General features: G+C 38.4%; 1 protein-coding gene across 2 annotated transcripts in view; it reads left to right on the forward strand.

The window, feature by feature from the left end:
* Window positions 1–19,241, forward strand: part of brinp3a.1 (bone morphogenetic protein/retinoic acid inducible neural-specific 3a, tandem duplicate 1) — a 37,251-nt gene extending 18,010 nt beyond the window's left edge. For both annotated transcript variants that reach the window (XM_017721081.2, XM_017721089.2), the window contains exons 5-8: window positions 10,605–10,710; window positions 10,993–11,229; window positions 12,644–12,866; window positions 17,407–19,241. In XM_017721081.2, the coding sequence (XP_017576570.1) occupies window positions 10,605–10,710; window positions 10,993–11,229; window positions 12,644–12,866; window positions 17,407–18,523 (1,683 nt within the window). In that variant the 3' untranslated portion in view covers window positions 18,524–19,241. The remainder of the gene's footprint in view (window positions 1–10,604; window positions 10,711–10,992; window positions 11,230–12,643; window positions 12,867–17,406) is intronic.
* The last annotated feature ends 1,615 nt before the right edge of the window (window positions 19,242–20,856 follow it).

Raw genomic sequence — 20,856 nt, forward strand, 5'->3', positions numbered from 1 at the left:
TTCAGGACCTTGGATACCTTTCTGGTGGAAATGTGTAATTGCACACACATTGAAGAACATTTTATAATGTCGGTTGTGTTTTGGATCCCTTCTCTGATCGAATGAATCTGATGATTGTGAGCACATTGAAAGAGTATTCAAAGAGAACATCTTAGGAGGACACAAATGAATTTACTATTGTCATCGTATCCTTATCTCTATAATATTGACTTTGCATCTGAGACTTAAACGTTGACCTGGACCTCTTTTTAATGGAACTTTTTAAACCTGTGCATGTGACATAATATGAAAGATGATGCAGTCCAGAAATACTCAGGAGTTTACAAGGAGACTTGCAGCATATTTTTTTTCTTGTCACTCAGTAATGCTTCTTTCAATTTTAACCAAAAAAATGCTTTGCACAGTGCTATACTTGATAGTGACTTGCCAACTGAACTGTGAAATATGACTGATCTTAGTTTCTTAAACTCAGAAACTAAGTCATTATTAATTTGCAGAGATTTTACAAGTGCAATATCATTTTGAACTAAAACACTTTGTCATGCCCAGTTATATTAATTTTACTGTTGTGTGCTTTTACTGCCATCTATCTATACTGTGGTCTTCAGTGTACAACCTTAACAGACAGACTGTATTTGGGGAACAATATAATATGCATGAAATTTGTAAGGTGTATAATGTCCTAACACGTTGTTGCTGTATTGAGTTAAAATAGTGTTCTGGCTAACGCCATTTATTTCTTTTTAAGAAACAGATGCAGTGATTTTTTTCTCACATCTCAGTGCTCTAAATTTGCAGGAGTAGGAAACAAGACACACTGTCATTTTGACAGCACTGTGTCTTTTGCCAAAAGCTACGTTCACACAGCACGTAAAAGTGGCCCAAATCTGATATTTGTAAAAGTCGAATCAGGACCCAAGAAGTGGCTGTGGCTAAATACCATGCCTTTTTTACAGTTATTTTTTTCTTTATAGCTCCTGTGATGCTGGTAAAGATGACATTGAAAGCTCCAGGAGAGAACAGCTCAACAGAAAAATAGGAGTTGGTGAGAAAGTCTTTTACCTGCTGTGGGAACGTAGCCTAAAATCTATTATGGTTGAAATGAATATACAGGAGTCGTTTTGCCTTTATTTCTCTGTCACTTCAAGAAACGGATGGGAAATATTCCCAGCATCCGCAGCCTTAATCCAGCATGGATTTTCACCTCAGTCAAATGACGATGTACAAAGCTGCTCTTGAAAGAATGGTGACTTTCCCTGTTAAAAATCATAAGACAACATAAAGGGCGGTCTGCCCATGTAGAACAGATGTTGTCTTTTGAAGAGGAAAATAAAAGGACACATATCAAATAAATGTGTGAAAATGTTGGCAGAATTATGCATCAGTGTGAGTAATGATCGCTTCCATTTCAGTTTTTCTCTCAGAGCCCTGCCCATTTGTCAGCAATTTTGAATATAACCATGGTGTCAGTCTCTAATGAGCAAGAGACTGATGAAGAGTGTTTTCTGTACCACTGGTAATAAATGGATTTTTAACTTCAACTGTGAGCCAAGACAGTGAACAGGAAATTCACAAGTGCCAGCTGACATCAATCGTGGCCTTTAATTTTAATTTACATTTGGGAGGAGTGTGTTCTCACACATTACTTTGAGTAGCAAGTGTTAAAATGACTGAGTGGTCAGTGGCAAAGTGCACTTTAATGTGTGATATGTCATCTTTCCTGATTTCTTCAAGTATTTTATGAGCATGCTGGTGTGATAAGTGCTAGGAAACAAACACCAACTAAAGCATTCTTAATGCAATTCTGTTATTTAAACACCCAAATTCATATAGGTTAGGAAGCTATAGCTAGAAACATTTTGAAGTTGTCAGTATGTCAGCATTGCATTTTAATTGTTCTACAATGTGCTCAGTAGTCTGGTAATACTTGTGTTAAACCAAAAGAGGTGTGGTCAGTAAAGCAGGATATTTATACAATACATTCATTTTTAACCAGTCACTACTCGCAAGTGAAAATAGTGGTATGAGGGTATTTCGTACATGCTTCTCGTGGTGGTAAGGGGCAAAAAATAGACTTGATGTGTAATAGCCACTCACGCACATTTTATGTGCATGTGTTTTTTGGAAAGGCTCAAACGTCACTGCCATTGCGTACATATACACCAACACAATACTGTGTGAAAGTCTTAGGCACCCAAGACACATTTTCAAAATCTATTTGTGTAGTATGTGTTTATTTGCTGAGAAAAGTGTTAACATTTGAATAAACAAAATGTATAGAAAATAAATTATGCAACCAGACAGGGGAAAACACAGGGCTTAAATACATGAGGGTAAACGAGGGACAGGTGGAAACCCAGGTGGAGACAATCAGGGGTGGAGTCATGAAACAAGAGAGCAGGACTGAAAACCAAAACAAAGCACATGGACAGGCCTGGGATGTAAACACATCAAGAGCACATGGGCAGGACTGGGAGGGGCCAGTCATGACAAAGTCTCTGTGGTGGCTGTGAAGGTGTGAAGGAAAAATATGGGCCCAAGAAATTCTTGTTACTTTTTATTGTTTTTATGTTTATCTGAATTATGAATATGACTTTATTCTAATGTATATTGTGATAAACTCACTCCTGAGGTAAATTGTTTAAAAATTTGCTTAGATGCTTAAAACTTCCGTACAGTTGTGTGTGTGTGTGTGTGTGTGTGTGTGTGTGTGTGTGTGTGTGTGTGTGTGTGTGTGTGTGTATATTCTACACTGATCAGGCATAACATTATGACCACTTCCTTGTTTTTACACTATCTATTTCTCTGCTTACTTTATTAGCCCCCCCTTAGCCCTGCTGTTAACACACCACCACCATGTAAGTGGAGCTGATGAAAATGGACAATGACCGTAAAAACAAGGAAGTGGTCATAATGTTATGCCTGATCGGTGTATATTCCACTATAAAATAATTTCCTACTGCAAACATAACTTCTGAAAATGTGCCTCACTGCTGCTGGTTGTGGAGTATGTCCATTTATGGCACCCCTATGACAATAGCATAAATAGAACGCAAGAAAGGATTGGAGATGGATCAGGCTTAATATAGCTGATACACAATCCATTCAAATATGCCTGGATCATCTCTGGACATCCCTACTGTACACACATCCACAACCATACGTGAATAGGCTTTCTGCAGTTGGAGCTCATCTACCAAGTTGATCTGTTCATGTGGGCCCCAAATGCTAAACTTGAAAACAGCCTTAATTCAAGTAAAACATTCAAATTTTTGGGAAAAGCCAAAATCTGAATGTTAATAGCCTTGTTCAGCATAGTACACACGTATTTGCATAAAATAAAACTGGAGCTCTGAGAACTACTTTGCTTCATAAAAGGAATGTAGTGCAGCCTCAGCCTGTTACCCTGAGTGCTGGATGCAGTGCGACAGTTTCAGAATAAGCATGAGAGGCTAGAATTGGATTACTAGTCACGTAATTTTGTGACTGGGATATGGAAGGTAATCCTGCTTTTATGAAGTTTAAGGTACCATAAAATCTGAGTTAATAAACAAGGAACCTAGGAAATCCGTATTTCTTTAGTCACATGCTTTAATGGTATTTACTGACTGTACAAGTCAGGTGTAAATTTCTTGTGTGTTGGTCGTCTTGTGCTGCAACTTTTAGATTTCATGATTAGCCCAATTCTTATCCCTACACTTATTTTATGTTTTAGAAAGCATGTTTGGCAAATGGAAAAATTACGTCAAGCTGCTTTCTTATAGAATGAATGAAAATATGGAATGGAATTATTATATTAAGAATATATGGAATTGCGCTTTCTTTCAGGCATTAGAGGGAACACTGATAGATCATTTTAGCTGCACTGGGGTCACTGGTCAAACATCTCACATTAAAACTGTAGGAAATCAGCCAGCAGCTGATATGCTAACCTTTTTTCCTCTCTCTGACTGCATTGAACCCAACTCTGAATCCAGCCCAGATATGGAAGGAAAAAAATCAAAAGGAATTTTCCAACTAATGCTAGCAGATGAGGTCCCGCGTAAAGAGCGTATCACCATTTCATTTAAAGGGCTCAGCTGAAGCTAAAAATATTAACCACAACTTCCTGCTCTGTGAGGTTTCCTGCTGCTTTCAGTAAGGTTCCATTTTCTATGGAGAATATAATCCCATTCTCCCTTCCCTTCAACGACAAGCTTATCCATAGCACATGCAGACAGAAGGGGGGTAAGCTACCCGGAAAAGGTCCTTTAATAAAAGCAGCTGCTGAGATTCTCAAAGACTGTCGCAGTGTGCACAAACACAAGCATGATGCAAATGTGGATATGTCTGTTGAAAAAAGCCAATGAATGTGCCTGAATGTGTTCTATTCTTTGGGATGTAGCAGAAAAAGGCAATAATAAAACAAGTAATCATCCATATTAAGCATTAATGAGACCGCTAACTTCAATAAAAGCTTGATTAGGTCTCTTACAAACCATTATTATTTAAATACCTGACAACACATTATTTTTGACTGCTTTTGTGGATCTTAACTAAATAGAAGTGACAAAAACGTGTTTGGTTTCCCTTGATTTGCAGGTGTTGTGCATATAAACGTGGCAGAAATTGGTTCATTTAGGGAACAGATAGTGTTTTTGATACTTTGGAACTAGAATGTGAACATAAGTGTTCACAAAAGCTTCTCTACACACAAACCTTCTGTATTAAATGATGCCCCCATCACAAGTACTAATATATTATCCTGATGAAAAGTGTGGCATCATGTACTTGTCTACCAAGTGATTCCTCAGTGTTGTTGTTGCATTCATTTCAAATGTAAGAACTGTTATCTAACAATGTTGGAAAAAATGTTTTTTAATCAGGTTTGTATCACAGACTACCTTGAACTCACATGAATAGGGATAAGTCATGCATCAGTCACATTTTATTGTTAATCTGATTAAAACAACAATAGTAAGCGCTTACTGATCTGCATTGTGCTCTGAATGAGAAAAAAAAACAGTAGACTGATGAATAAAATAAACCTCATGCATCTTTTATATAGTGATAGAAACCCAGTAGCACTCAGAAAGTGCCCATTCTACACACTGATACATTTCACTCTGGCCAGTGTGGATATGCACGCAGTGTAACTCCTCTGGTGGCAGATTTAAGTGAGTTTAAAGGGCCATCGCCAAACTCTCAGAATGGATCGCAGCTCAGTTCTACTGGGTTGATAGAAGGCCTGGCCTGAACTTTATGGGGCCTTCTGAGTGCTTCTCTGTTAAATGTTAACAAAGAAGACTCTACATTATAACCAGTTTTAAGAGCCCATAAAATACCCCCTTTGCCCTTTTTATTTAAGTTGAAATACACACTAGAATACCAGTTTTGCTTACTGGCTATGAGATATGTCTCTCTACACACAGAGAACCTGGCATAAAATTGGTTTTCAGAACTCACAGGCAATGCAGTCTGGGCCCCTGAGATGCTTCTAATCTCTAAATTGAGATGCTTTTCTCATACTGACCACCGTTTCCAGCACAGAGAGAACACTATAGCACTCTGTGTAAGGGAACAGATGGATGCGTATCTTCCAAACAGCCTCTGCCTAAGGAAGCATAACCTCAAGCTTTCTCCATAAAGAAACAGTCTGTCACAGGCACATCATGAGTGAGCAGTATGAATACAATACAAATTGCTTATATATCTGAATAATTTTATTCCGTTTTGACTCATTAATTTTGAGTGTAAACCACCGCAGCCCCTCATGACACAGAGCCACATCTGTGATCTTCATGCAGTAATGCTTAATTAATTCATGATGTGGGATGAACCAAGCTCATGACATGCAAAGATAAACCAGCTATCTGCTACAAAATGCTTTGTTAACCAGCTACTACCAGAGCAGAGCTTCTGTCTGTCCATGTGAGCAAAGATATGCACAAAGACTTTATTCAGACTTTATCCCAGCAATGGCAGGGATTTGTAAACACTTACTCTTTTTAATATGCGTTCCATATTAATGCATATATTTGACCTTGCAAACTGTAAGACTGATTCATGTTATTATGCATAAATGTAGGCCGATTTAGGAACTGTTTCTTTGAACAAATGCATCTATTATTGTTTCTGAATTGCATAATTATGTGGTAAACATTCAAAGAAATTATTTTAGTTTTTCCAATCCTAATTACATCTGAAGATAATTTTGCACCGCCACATTGTTCATTACCCATCCCTGTAAAACTAAACATCATTTATAAGACATAACGGCAATTCCCAGTACTGAATGTTAGAAATGATTGTCTTAGATTGTATTTAACTCAAACGCAAATTCTAGTGACATTGTGCCATCTGCAAACATGCTACCTAGTACTTATCTGTTATTATACAGCCCTTTCCTAACATGCCATCTCCAAACATGCCACATGGTACTTATCTGTTATTATTATTATGTAGCCCTTTTCATTCCTTATGCTTATTTGATTCCGCTTTATTTTTTTTTCAATATTTTATGTTTTCTTCATTTGTGAAATGTCAATTTGTGCATATTTTGTCTTGGTTTGTGAACAGATGTGGTCATGAGAAATACACTTTCTTACTGACCTCCCATTACATTACCTATTAAAAGACTGAAGAAATTTGTAGCACTGCAACTTTCAGTCACTGAATGTTATATAACACAGTGGTCAATTTATATTTTTTAGCGTATTGTATAAACATGTTTCCAAGGAATCAACCTACAGACTCAATTACTGATCTAATAAAAGACAGCTGTCAGACATTCAAACGTAATCAGCACAGATTAATCACCGCTGATAATGAAGTAATTAAAATATACAAAAATTAACACTAGATTATCTCTTTCACATAATCATCTGTGATAATTGCCAGAAGAAAAATAGCATGTAAGGGTGATAATAAATAGGTTAATAACACTTTTATAAGTCAGGCTCAGCACTTTTCAGCATAGTTTGGTTTTGGATATGTGAAAGTTGGTGAGAAAGCTAACTAGCTAGGTGATGTACACCCCAGTCTAATGAAGTTAGTTGTCTAAGTTGGCTTGTCCATCATGCTATACTGTAGTTTGTATTGGTAAAAATCAATTGGTAAATTAAAGGAGAAAGTCAATAGGCAAGTTTTCATCCACATATTCTTATGTGAAATCTGACGTATCAGTGAGAGACAAGCTTGTTGGAAATGGGAAGTTAAATGGCTTTCAAATTTGTATGTAAGGTAAACTTTCTTTCCACTAAAAAAGATGCCAAACAAATAACGAAAATGCAGGATTGCCACTGCTTCCCAACTGAGTAGCCCGTCCATTTCAGAGAGTAAATATGTTATAATAACATTAGTGCCACATAGGCAGGCTTAGCAGGTTTTTTATGTTTGTTTGAACTGCTGAATTTATGTGCCAGTTTTAGGTTTGGTTCGAGTGTAACGTACCAGAATGATTCAGACGCTCACGGATGGAAAAAGAGAAAAGGGCTTTACTTGTAAAATCATGATCCACAATCGTCAAAAAGCTGGCATGGGTCAAAAGGGGCAGAAAACACAAACAGACAAACATACCAAGTCCAAAACACAGAAGGTAGTCAGAATCCAACAAATCAATATCCAAAGTGAACGCTCAGTAGCTCTCGAAATATGCAATACCTCGCAAAGAACTGAACTAAAAGCTCGGGCTTTATACTAAACTATCTTAGCAAACAAAGCACAAGAACAGGTGAAACAGGTAAGTATTCCGGGGAAGCTGAATGGTGATTGGTGCACGGTGAAGGGTCATGAGTCACATGATCTGGGAGATGGAGTCCATTGCTAAATTTCCTTCGGGATCAATAAAGTATCTATCTATCTATCTTAGTTGTTTGATCAGTCAGTTTAATATTTGTTATATTTTTATTGCAAGTTATATTGCAATATTTAGTTATATTGCAAACTAGGCAAACTTGCAAAAGGCAAGCATCTTGCCTTTCCTTCCTCATCTCTTCTCAGATTGACCCATGGTTAAGAGTCTAGCTATGCAGAATTCTGCTAAGCAAAGTTAAATGGTTTGATTTCTTTCTTTGTTCCCCAAAGCTGAAGGCCTCTGTAGGTCTCCACTGCATGGGGTCTCTGCAGATGTGCTCATTGGTATGCATAGAAAACTCATCTTTATATTTGCATTTGGTCAATTTTCCCTTTAAGTTGGACATCTGTCTCTTAAAAATGAATCTGCTGATCCCTGTAGAGTCTCCTTGGAATTTAATTAATTGTGTGGATGCATCAATAAAAGGGATGGAAATACCAGCACCAGGCTTGCTGAACTCATGATTTTTTTCTCATGATTCCCTACTTCTCCACACGTGAAGGTTATTTCCACTCATTGCATGGAAATTAAACAAAGCGCTTCTCCATAATGGGTATCTGCTGCTTGTGTAACACATTAGTAAGGTTTCCTGTTTTGTTGTTTCAGTCCTTCATGTGGTTCGCTTCATGAATAACGGTACTTACAGCTCAGTACATACTTTAAAGGTGTATTTTCCGGACTCTCTTATGCATTAGGTCTTATCTTCATGACCTTAAAGTGGATGTCAAAAATGGGCAACTTTTGACTAAAGAAAGCTGCCCTTTTTGCCTTTGCCAAAATAGGACTCACATTTAATCTCTGACAGCAACGTGGTTACTTTTATTTGCCCACTGGGAAAAATATTAAAAGATTCCTCTATAGTACAGAGAATAATTTGTAAGTGACAGCAAAGGAGATATATTTGCCTGCAGGCAGCTACTTTGTCTTCTTATGTGTCAGTATAGCCTTGACATACAGTAGCTTTAAATCAAGCTTTTGTCAAGGATGATTGAGCTATGATTGTTTCCTCAGAGTGCTGTTCTGAAATGGTGTACAAAGACCTGGTGTCAATCTGATTTTGTCAGCAAGGCCTCACCTTCTGGATAGTGTTTACTTCACTTTATAATAGTGACAATAGCACACATATTCCATAATTAAAATGGAAATGATATTACAAATTTTCATTCTCAGGAGACAGCAAGCCAGGCTAGTGGCAATGACCACAACAAATCATATGCACATGACCATACTCTAATGAGCACAATACAAATGAGCACAAGTGTTACAAACGTGTCAGTTATTTGCCTGGCATATGAATAGTTTTCAGAAGTAACATGAAGATGGTTTACTGTCAGACTTCTACTGTCAGAGGAATAGCTGTCTGCCCATAACAGTGTCATGCTCTCTTTCTTACCTTTATGTTCAATCAAGATATGCTGTGAAGAGGTTTGTTGGATGTGAGATTTTTTGGACAAATAAATGGAGATTTTTTTTATTATTAAATAAACTGCATACTACAGCATTAACAGTATTTAGGCACACATTTTAATTAATCTGTATTCATATCTAATTATTTATCCACTGTTGGTCCTCCATGTCCTGCCAAAACAGCTCTGACCCACCAAGGCATGGACTATACAAGACCTTTGAAGGTGCTCTGTGGTATCTGGCACAAAGACCCAGTCGACTCAAAGTCCTATAAGGTGCAAGGTGGAACCGACGTGGATCTGACTTGTTTCAGCACAGACGCTCAATCAGACTGAGATCTAGGGACATCAGAGGGCTCAGCAACACCTTGTAATGTTCCACAAACTGTTCCTGAACAATGTGAGAGGTGTGGCAGGGCATATTATCTTGCTGAGAGAGACCACTGCCATGGGGGAATACTTTTGCCATAAAGGGGTGTACCTGGTCCGGAACAATGTTTAGACAGGTGGCACATTGACATTTACATTCCCTCCACCAGCTTGTCTTCTTCTAATAGTGCATTCTAGTGCCATCATGTCCCCAGGTAAACAGGATACACATCCCCAGCTGTCTATGTGATGTAAAAGAAAAGGGGACTCATCGGACCAGACAACCATCTTTCATTGCTCTAAGGTCCAGTTCAGATGCTTGTGTGTCCTATGTAGCTGTTTTAAACAGTAGACAGGGATTAGCATTGGCACTCTAACTGAACAGACCTGTGGGATGCACTGTGTGTTGTGGGACTTTCTTTTCATGACCATCATTAACATTTCTGTGGCTTCTACCACCGTAGAAATAATTTTGCTTTAATAAGAAATTTGACCATTTTAATTGAAATATGTTTATTGAGTGACTTATTGCCATAATAGCATGCTATTGGAAATTCATTTACTAATTATCTATTACACTGATTTGGAAAGAATGCAAGTAATTTTAGAAATGGACAGAAGCAAAAAAAAAAGTTTAGCAACTTTTAAAGTTTCTTTGCAGCTCTTCCCCATTAACCTCCAGCATAAGCCTCCTGGTGAGAACAATCATTTTTGAAAATTTCTAAATAAAGCCTTGGTAATCAAAATAAGAATCCAGGATGGCAGGCAGCATGCTATCATAGTAAATCACGTTAAAAAATACTTTATCTTTTCATTTCTCTTCAGACTTGTTATGAATGTTTGTGCACTTGGTATATGGATAACAGTGGATAAATCCGTTAATATTATTTTTTATGATGGTCCTTTGCCAGTAATGTCCTGATTGATAAATGTTTAATCACTACAGCATCATCCGTGTGTAGGACGCTGCAATGACTCTTCTCTTTTCCCTTTAGGTGACCGAAACAAGGACAGGCCCTCTAGGATGCAGTAACTATGACAACCTCGATTCTGTCAGTTCAGTTCTGGTTCAGAGTCCTGAAAACAAGATTCATTTACAAGGTAGCACATTCATAATTGAATCATACCCCAGACTTTTTGATGAAACTGTCACTCTTCTTCTAATCTCGCCCATTTTTGATGCATAAAAGAAAAGATGGCATTTTGTAAGCATACTTTATTATTTTGTTGAGGAAATAGTGAAAACATTTCTTTCTGAGACCTGAAAATCCTAGAATTTAACGTATTATTTAGGTTGAGTTCATTTTCCCTCTTTAGCAGCTGTATGTTGAATGCATGGATTCATTTCTTCTGATAACGAAGGGGCTTATGTCCTTCCCTCAGGGCTTCAAGCCATTCTGCCAGGATACCTGAGAAGTCGATTTGTCCAGGCAGCTCTCAGCTACATCGGCTGCCACTCTGAGGGTGAATTTAAGTGCAAGAACAACGACTGCTGGTGTCAGTGCAGTGTGGATTATCCTCAGTGTAACTGCCCAAGTAAGAACCTGGAGGCCATGCAGGACAGCCTGAGGCTCATTAGAGAGTCTTGGACCCAAGCCAACCAGGAGTTTGAGGAATCAGGTATGTTACTCAAGCCTTTTATCGATAGTGTGAGGAAGAGATCATATTAGGTGAAGTCATGAGTTTACCAGCTGGCTAATAAACTGAACTATACAACTCTAAGTTATACAAAAGACTTTTTCCCCTATGTAAACAGAAGTCTAACTAACCTCTCCTTCAATCAAACAGCAAATTATAAAAGTATGATTCACTATTGTGCAAAATAAATGCAATGAAATGCTAATAATTACTTGCTGCAGTACTACAAACTCATTTTTATGCATTGTAAGGCCCAACAAAAATAATAATCATTACCTAAACACTGTACACATTTCTACACAAAAAACCATTAATAACTTATTTAACAACAATTTCATGCCTACTAGCATGCTGTGTTACAAAATTGCTACAAGAATGAACGATGTTCTCTGACCATTCTTGTTTAAAATAAACGCTTCAAATAAAACAACAGAGGTAATCCGAAACTAGTTGAGTTTGATACCAGGATAATGCACTAACACCTAGCTAATGATTAATGATGGTGTGCAGATCTGTGAATATACCCGTCACACAGTGGGTTGACTTGTGATAGGAATGGTCACCTTGTTGCAAGCTGTTGTCTGACAAGAAAATGGTGGGAAGTGCTTCCAGGGTACAACTTTCATTGTCAGTGTGGTAAAGCAGCATTTTAGACTTGGCATGCGTCGTTGTCCCAGAAATGGGCCGGTTGCCAGAGCTAGGCAGGTTTATTCAGAACATATCACAGCCCACACTGGAGCTCCACCCCCTGCAGAGACAGCAGGCTGGGGCAACTTCTGCCTAATGGATGCAAAGCCAATAGAAAAAACAGCAATCAGTCAGTAAAAGAAGATGATTTAGAAGCCTTTTTGTTTTTTGTGCTCTGTTGAGGCTTCCTTTTTTGATGGCTATAATCAAAATGCATCATGTTCCTTTATTTTTTATATGTTAGATGATCTGTAGTGTCAATTACAGATAATGAAGTAATATTCCCTTAGCTATTATGTAGCACTGATCCAGGTATTCAGCGAGATTCAGCTATTGATTTTTCCTGCCAACAGGAAAATTATTTGCGTAGGAGATGTGATATCAGATACAGTGCATTGTCCTATTAAAGTGACTTTGTTGCCACTGGGGACTGCACTATGTGTGCTGTTTTAAAATCAACGTCTTCTTCAAAGAGATGGTGGAGTGTTCAGCAATTCCTCAAAAGTACCTGGCCGTCCTTTCCTATCAGTGTTCAATCCCACAGGAGTACTTTCCATTTTCATCAAAGGAATGAAAATAAGGTTTCACCTGCTCCCACTCACCGCCAATTTTAATGTTGACTCATTTTATCAAACAAGATTGATTCTGTTTTCTTACATGTGGCAATATCACTCAGTTCACTCATTCTCCATACTTGTCTGGTTTCTAGAGGAGTTCCAGAATTTTGTGAGGAGATTACCAACATTCTATGCTCTGAACACATCTGCTGTGCAGTACTTTTGGAAAATGGACCCTGGTGTTCACCAGCGCTTTCAACTGCTGGAAACTAGCACCCGACAGCTCCTCAGCAAAGCACAGCGGATAGTCAGCAAGCTCTTCTCCCTCAGTAAAAGATGCCGAACTCAGCCCAAAACATCTGTGCCCAGAGAGAGGTAAGAAACAAATGCCTGCGCTCCCTATGTATGTCTGATGAGCCATGCTTGGCAAAATGCTGGGATGGAGGGATGAACGATTCTGTATTGATTCACAAATGTCAAAATTTTTATTTTTACCGTATGTTGACGGAACGCAAAGGGTGGAACTTGGAAGTGGGTAAGTGCAGCGCCTGGACAGTCTCTGGCAGCTCGTAATAAAAACATAACTGGCTGAACGAAAGGCTGAAGTCGCTTCTCATTCTTCAGCTTCTTGTTCAGAGTTTTCTGTTCCACCTTAAATTCTGACCGAGGAGCCGAATGGAAAATTTGGAAGAAAAAAAAGGTGGAACGGGAAAATTCGAAAGAGAGGGGACTTCTGCTTCACAACTTCTTAGTGTTTGACAGTCTCTCTTTGCAGATTTAACATTACAGGAAACTGCGCTGCGATTCGTCTCCAAATGTTCATCATAGCTAAATCTCTCTCTGCCTTTTTGTAGCTACTAACTGGGAGAGACTGTGTTGCTAAGTGACCTGCAGTCTTGTTGAGAAATGGGGCTTTCGCGCTGCGTTGCGCACGTTGCGTCTCGCAGATATTTTACGGACACAGTGACCCCTGACTCAACAGCACGACCAAATCCGGACTTATAAAATCACTAAAGAAAACGGGCAGGATGGCTGTAACGTGCTGCATGGGCATCCATTATCACTGGATCTTATTTCACCATAACAGCGCATTTGATCTCAGATGAGTGGCAGCAGCGTCTAATGAGCTCCAAACATGCGATGAGAGTCTTCCAGTTCACTCGCCACATCACTTCCATTTGTTTTATTAATAAAAGATATTGGAAGTAAATTCATTGTCGATCATTACAAACACTTTGCTTTAAAAGTACCAAGTTGTCACACAGTGAGAAAAAAAGATCCTTTACAGAAAAAAAGATGCATCAAGATGCATCAATAATCGTTTTCTAATCGCATCACGGCCATCTGAATCGTAATCGAACAGAACCGTGAGGTGCCAAGAGATTCCCACCCCTAGTATCTAGTCAGTTTGGGAAGACAATCATGTTAAGGAATAATAAAACAATACAAGTAATAGTAGGAAATAGCTGAACTGGTGAATATTGTATTATTTGTTTTGTTTTTCTTAGTTTGTGTGTGTGTTTTTAGTTCCAGTTTGTCTTCATTTGCAAAATTACTATTTAGAAACATACATTTGTTCTTGTTTTTCTTTAGTTTCAAAGCTTATGACATGCTATAAGGTTTGAAAGCCCAACCCACTAAACTAATTAACTAGGTGATTTCTTTAAATACACTATTCAGTCCATATGTCCATATCCAAGGTCACTGTGGGGAGAATAATCATGTTAAGGCTAAATGTCTTGGCTAAAATCCCAGTCTCACTCAAACCGCAGAGGCTGTCTAATCATTTCAGGTGTAACTGGATGAGAAGATATATTTATAGAAAGCGTCTAAATGTAAGTGGCAAGATATTGGTTTTCTATTGGTTTGACATGTTTTATTAATGAAATGATTTCACTTATAGTTGGCTATAAGAGTTGGTTCTAAGCATAGATGTAAACTAATTATCCAGTGTAAATGGACCCCAAGTATAGATGGTACAGAAGTTACCCACTTGAGTGAGATGAGGTTGACATGCATGAGGAACTAGTTATGGATTATTGGGATTAGGATGTCAGCAGTTTATTGAAATACTTGTTGTCAGTTTTGGAAAGAAGTGTGGCATTAGCTTTTTAGAATTTTACCACATGTAGCAACATAATGACAATAATCAAACATTTTTACATTGCACAACATTTTAACTTTTTTTTTTTGGCACTTTAACACTTGGCTCAAGTGCGTGAGTTCGTACTCAGGACTGGTTTTAGGCTCCTTTATGGGAGACATCATCACAAGTTTGTTTTCACACCAGGCCTTATAATTCGAACCACAGATTAACTGCACAGTTCCATACATCACCTTTTATACACAGTTTTGGCAACATTCAACAAGTACCAAATGTACAAGAAACCTCCCTTGGTGCAACATAAAAATTAAGTCAAATAAAATACAGTAGAAAAAAGTTATATACACATAAAATAGCTCACACACAATCTGTAAGTTATATAAGGGTGGTGCAGTGGGAGTTCAGTACAGTTACAATCATGTATTGAATTATATGAATAGAGTGCAAACATCTAAAGAATTAGATCTTTATTTGAAATAATCTGAAGTGCATATACGCACTGAATACAGTCAAAATGGGAGAGATTCTTATTAAGAAATATTAATAGGCTGCCAGCACTGAAACCATAGGCTTTGTGGTAGGCTTACTGGATGCCTGCAGGATGAAAAAAAGGAGCCAATCTCATATGAGCAGATTTTTACCTATGCAGGCTGACATAATACACGTCTCACACAGCACTGTCAGTGCAAGCACTTGCATCTCCTTCCCTTCCATTACAAAACATGAAACTGGGAATAATGTTGAACAAATCACGTTATATAGCTTTGACACATTATGTTGACCACACTAGGGTCCACTTAAACCTCCAGTCCACCTTTTCAGGAAGAGCAGGCATCAGTTCACTGGACCACCTATAGGTCAAAGTATAGGTTTTTCTGCAATAATTGGACCAGTGAATTTAGCATAGTCTCGTTTGAGCATGTGATAAAAGTTGTTGCAAAGAAAGCTCAGATCTATTCACCGGGAAGAGCAAAGGAATATTTCTTTTGATTACATCTGCTTGACTTAGTTTTCTGCTATCTGTCTATCATTTCATCATTCGCATTGATTCACATCTACATTTTCACATTTCCTTTGGCTATCATTAGTCATTTATTTACCCTCTGCTTATTCACCCTTTCTTTTTTATATCCTTTTCCCTCTACGCTTAATTTCTCATCTCTATTTTTTGTAAGTTGAAGCAGAAAAATCTGGAAAAATATCAATATCAAGGACATTTTTCCTAGACCAGCCATGCCTTCTTGCACTGCAATTTTAAAGTGAACCCCTGCCTCAAAACCATGCTACTCATGCTACAAAATAGCAATGTGATGCACAAAGATAGCAAATATAAACAATTATGATCCCTGACAAATTCCATTTCATTGCCACTGTTACAGAAAGAAAAGCAATATGGCTGATTTAAGCTGTTCTTTTTTTCATCTTTTATCATAAAGCATTTCCATTTCTGCACAGTCTGGGAATATGGTAATTCCCAAGAAATCAGTTTTACTCCGCACAAGTGGATGGAAGCGTGTTTGACTCTCGCGCGCATTTCCATCTTGCGCTCAGTGAAATATGCTGACAGGCAGTGGAGATTTCCTCCATTGCCACCCACCTGCGCACTGACTGTCTCTCAGGCAACCTAGCTCCATGAATATTTACACATTCTGTTGGCATCGCTTATGTTTTAAGCCAAGAGAAACTGTTTTTCCTCTCAGTGAGCAGAAGTTCCAGGGCATAGAATAGATATCTTCAATGCCTGCATGATAGACAGCACAAGAAAATGTGGAAATAGATTTTTACTCTAGAAAAGGAAAAACTGATTTACATGGCTTAAGCTGTGCGATAGCTGTAATGGGTTATTTATCTATGAGGCATTGCTTCACAGAAATAATGAAAAGTTTTGAGCTTATTTGCATTGCAGCTCAACAAAATATACACCTACAAAATGTATTTATTATTATTTGTGTTCTTCATGGTGACTCAGTTATAACTACTTGTGCATGGGGAAAAAGGAGGAATGGCATTTAGATTGGACACTTAATTGTATTTTTGAATTACCTAACTTCTGCAATGTATTTACTCTGTTTGGTAAAACAATCAATACATCCACACAACACAAGAAGTCAGAACTAGCCAGCACTAAGCACACTATGAGCACAATGCCCATTTCTGATTTTCCTGTTACGTCTTCTGAAGAACTGCAAGCATTCCCTTTTCCCATTAGGGCACTATAACTACATATTGATATGTACAACCTTTTCACAAGTGAATGCAGTTCAGTTTTAGAAAAAAAAAATAATAAGACTAGCTGTTATTAACACTATTACCATGTTGTGCTGTTTTACTCCAGTTGGTATGTTTGCCAGCTGAGGAGGATAGTTTGTATGCTGTAAAACACTTGGATATTATTTACTGGCTGATATTTTGCAATGATTCTTATGTAGTTTGATTTCATAATAGCTTAAATTTAGGAGATAATGATTCACAAATGTCATAAATATACTGCAAAAATGTGCCATATGTTAACATTCTTCCAGTTTTTTTAGCACATTCAATATTATGAAACTATAGTATGATGACGTGTGATGAGTGGACACGCCATTACAGCCATGTGCACGACTGATACAGGGATATGACGCAATATGTATAATTATATACAATATGGCGTATTGTTATACCTCTACACTCAGGTCCTGTCTATTTCACTGAAATTGAATGGCATTACTGATACACTAAGATCCTATTCATTTACAGATGATATGTGAGATATGCAAGACTTACATACAAAAACAAAAATAAGACTTTCACATTTTTCTCTCCCCACAGGCCTTTCAGCTACTGGCTGAACTACATCCTCTCCATTATGTACTGCAGTGAAAACAACCAGATAGGCACCTATATGGAGGAGACGCGGGCCTGCTCTTGTCAGTATGAACCACCATCCTGCCAGGGTGTCATTCCATGCATGGTGGGTGATGGGCCCCTTTGTGCCTCATGCTCCTATGAGAACCGCTCGCGGTGTGCTAGCTGCAATCCGGGTTACATGCTGAGCCAGGGGACCTGTAGGAACATCATCCCTGACTCAACTGACAACTACATTGGTTTTGAGACAGACCTTCAAGACATGGAGATGCGTTATCTCCTCCAGAAGCGAGATGGAAGAATTAGCATTCACGCCATGTTTATTAGCAACGATGTGAGGCTCAACAACTGGTTCGATCCCTCGTGGAGGAAGAGGATGCTCCTGACACTGAAAAGCAACAAGTTTAAGTCCAGTCATGTCCACATGCTGCTGGGTATCTCCCTCCAAATCTGCCTTACTAAGAACAGCACCCTGGAGCCTGTGCTGTCCGTATACATCAACCCATTTGGAGGTAGTCACTCTGAGAGCTGGATCATGCCCATAGACCAGAACAATTACCCTGACTGGGAGAGGACCAAGTTAGATATCCCACTTGACTGTTATAACTGGACATTAACTCTGGGAAACAAGTGGAAGACATTTTTCGAGACAGTGCACATATACTTGAGGAGCCGCGTCAAAGCTGCCTCAGCCCAAGGGAATGGCACTGTCTATTTCGAGCCATTGGAGTACTTGGACTCCTCGCGGAATCTGGGTTACATGAAAATCAACAGCATGCAGGTGTTTGGTTACAGTATGCACTTTGATCCAGAGGCCATCCAGGATTTGATCCTGCAGCTCGACTACCCTTACACACAGGGCTCACAGGACTCAGCCCTGCTGCAGCTGCTGGAGATCCGAGACCGGGTGAACAGGCTTTCTCCACCAGGCCAGCAGCCTCTGGACCTCTTCTCTTGCTTACTGCGCCACCGCCTGAAACTCTCCGCAACCGATGTGGTCCGAATTCAGTCTGCTTTGCAAGCCTTCAGTGCCAAGCAGCCAAATTCAATGGAGTATGAAACCACCAAATTATGTAGCTAATCAGGCTCTTCACACTGTCGTTGTAGTTGTTGCTTCTACTATAGCATAGACCCGATCACACTTTGGAGAAATTCTGAACTGCTGCTGGGGTCATTTTTTCCCCCCGGGGCATTAGTTAGAACTTTCAGTAATGAAGTGAACCCTTTCAAAAAATGGGCCCACACCTTGCCTTTTTCGTTTTTAAACTGCAGTCTTACAGTACAGGTTTATAGTGTTTCAGTAGCAACTGACATTTAGTTTTCAGAAGAGCAGCACAGATCCTTATAAATAAGAGTAGTTCAAATGTAAACATGTAGAAAATGGCTTTCACTTCTTTTTAGCATGTCTTTTTTTAATTGCATCACTCTCTGTGGCTTATGTGCGTAACAGAGGCAGTAAACATGCGTTAAGCCAGATAGTGTCAGTTTTATCAGGCCCACCTATGGGGAAGAGCCCAGACTACTCAACTGTACTGTTCTGTCTATCAGTCCTGTAACACTTACATGTACCACTATCTGAGTCGGCAGCAGAAGTTTTTGTTTGTAGAACTATTTTTCAGATATTTGTACAAATATGAATAGAGGATGAATTTTGTTGAAAAACATGATGCGTCAGTTCTAATTCTATGTTCTGTTACATGTGCTTTTATTTTTATAAACTTATTATTTGTGACGAGTTAATATCCATAAAGTGTATAGAACATGAGTTTGTTAATACACTAAATAAAGGATGTTTTCTATTTGCTGTCTCTGATTACTTATAATCCTGATTTGAATATTCTTTGTTACTGGAGATTATAATTAATCATTTACAGTACTGTGCAGAAGTCAGAGATCACACTTCATTTATTTAATTTACAATTAAAAAGGCCATTATGTAGAAGTTCTTCATTTTTCAGATTATACATGAGTAAAGTCAAAGGGAAAATAAGAGTTCCAAATCAAGAGCTATAAATTAAGCGATATAGAGAAAATAAGCTTTTATCTTTGATAGAAAGGATAAAATCAAGCTTCGCTCTTGCTTAAGATGTGAAACAATCCACAGGTGATTCTGTCCGTCCTTCCACTGTGAGAAGATAACTCAATGCTATGGGTCTGATACAGCATGTAGCTGTCAAGAAGCTGTTACTGAGGGGGAAAAAACCATTTGTAAATCAAAGAACAGCTGCTGGTGTTCTCAGAAAAAAAAATGGCCTGGCAGCTCCAGAGTACAGACCTCAACATCACTGAACGTGTTTGGAATTACGTAGACTGGGAGAAGCAGAAAATTCAACCAACTTCTAAGACTGAACTACGTTTTTTTTTGCAATCAGGACTCCTGAAAACAATGAAAGCTGTAATAAAGGATAAAAGGGTGGACACACTGTCCTTTTTTAAAATATTTTTATCTGCAGTTTCAGGCAGACCATAGGATTTTCCCAATGGTCTGATTATTTGATTAGATTAGAGCATCAGATTCTGTGTGGATCTGAAACAGCATTACAGCCCCTTTGGTAAACAGGCCAGAAAAACATTTCCTTGAGTTAGTCTGTACAATTCATCTATTAAGGGTCTTGGCCACAGCAAGCTCGAAAACAAAATAACAGATTAAAGCCAAGGCCAACCCTGCAGCTCCACTTGTCCCACTGCATGCCATAAACACTCACTGACTTGACCTCAGCTAATAGCTTTTCTCCTTGGACCTCCTCAAAGCGAATGCATCGCACTGGTAGGGAACAAACAATGAAACCAAGGGAAGTTTTTTAATAAGAAAAAAAAACAGTGCTTTGTTTAAGCCTGCCCACCATTTTCAGCTACAGTAAGTAAAATAAATGATAAAATAATAACACATATGAAGATTGACGTAGCTCTTCAGGCGGAAGCATCATTTAAATAGTTTAACATTTTAATGTACTAGTACGCAAGAGGAGTGCGTGAACAGGTTTCCAGGACGAGCAGATGGCATTTGTTTTACCTGAAAACTGTACACAAAATGAGCTGTATTTTAAGCTGATTAGCCAGCTGTATGTATGAACCCAAATCAAAAAAGTTGGGACACTGTGGAAAATGCAAACAAACAAACAAAAAAAAAAAGAAAGCAGTGAGTTGACTTGTATTTCATTGCAGACAGTATGAACACCTGATACTTAATGTTTTGTAAATATACATCCATTCCTGCCATCCAGGCCTGCAACACATTTAGGCAATTTAAGGCTATAATGAAAATTGAAATTAAATAATGGTGTTATTGTAATCATGATTTGGTACAAAAGCAGCATTCAGGAAAGGCCTAGTTTTCTTTAGGAACAAAGATGCTCAGAGCATCTCCAGCTTGCAAACAAATGCAGATTTTTTTTTTGAAGAAGAAGAAATGGA

The sequence above is a fragment of the Pygocentrus nattereri genome, chromosome 26 (genome assembly GCF_015220715.1).
Source record: "Pygocentrus nattereri isolate fPygNat1 chromosome 26, fPygNat1.pri, whole genome shotgun sequence".
Classification (NCBI taxonomy): domain Eukaryota; kingdom Metazoa; phylum Chordata; class Actinopteri; order Characiformes; family Serrasalmidae; genus Pygocentrus; species Pygocentrus nattereri.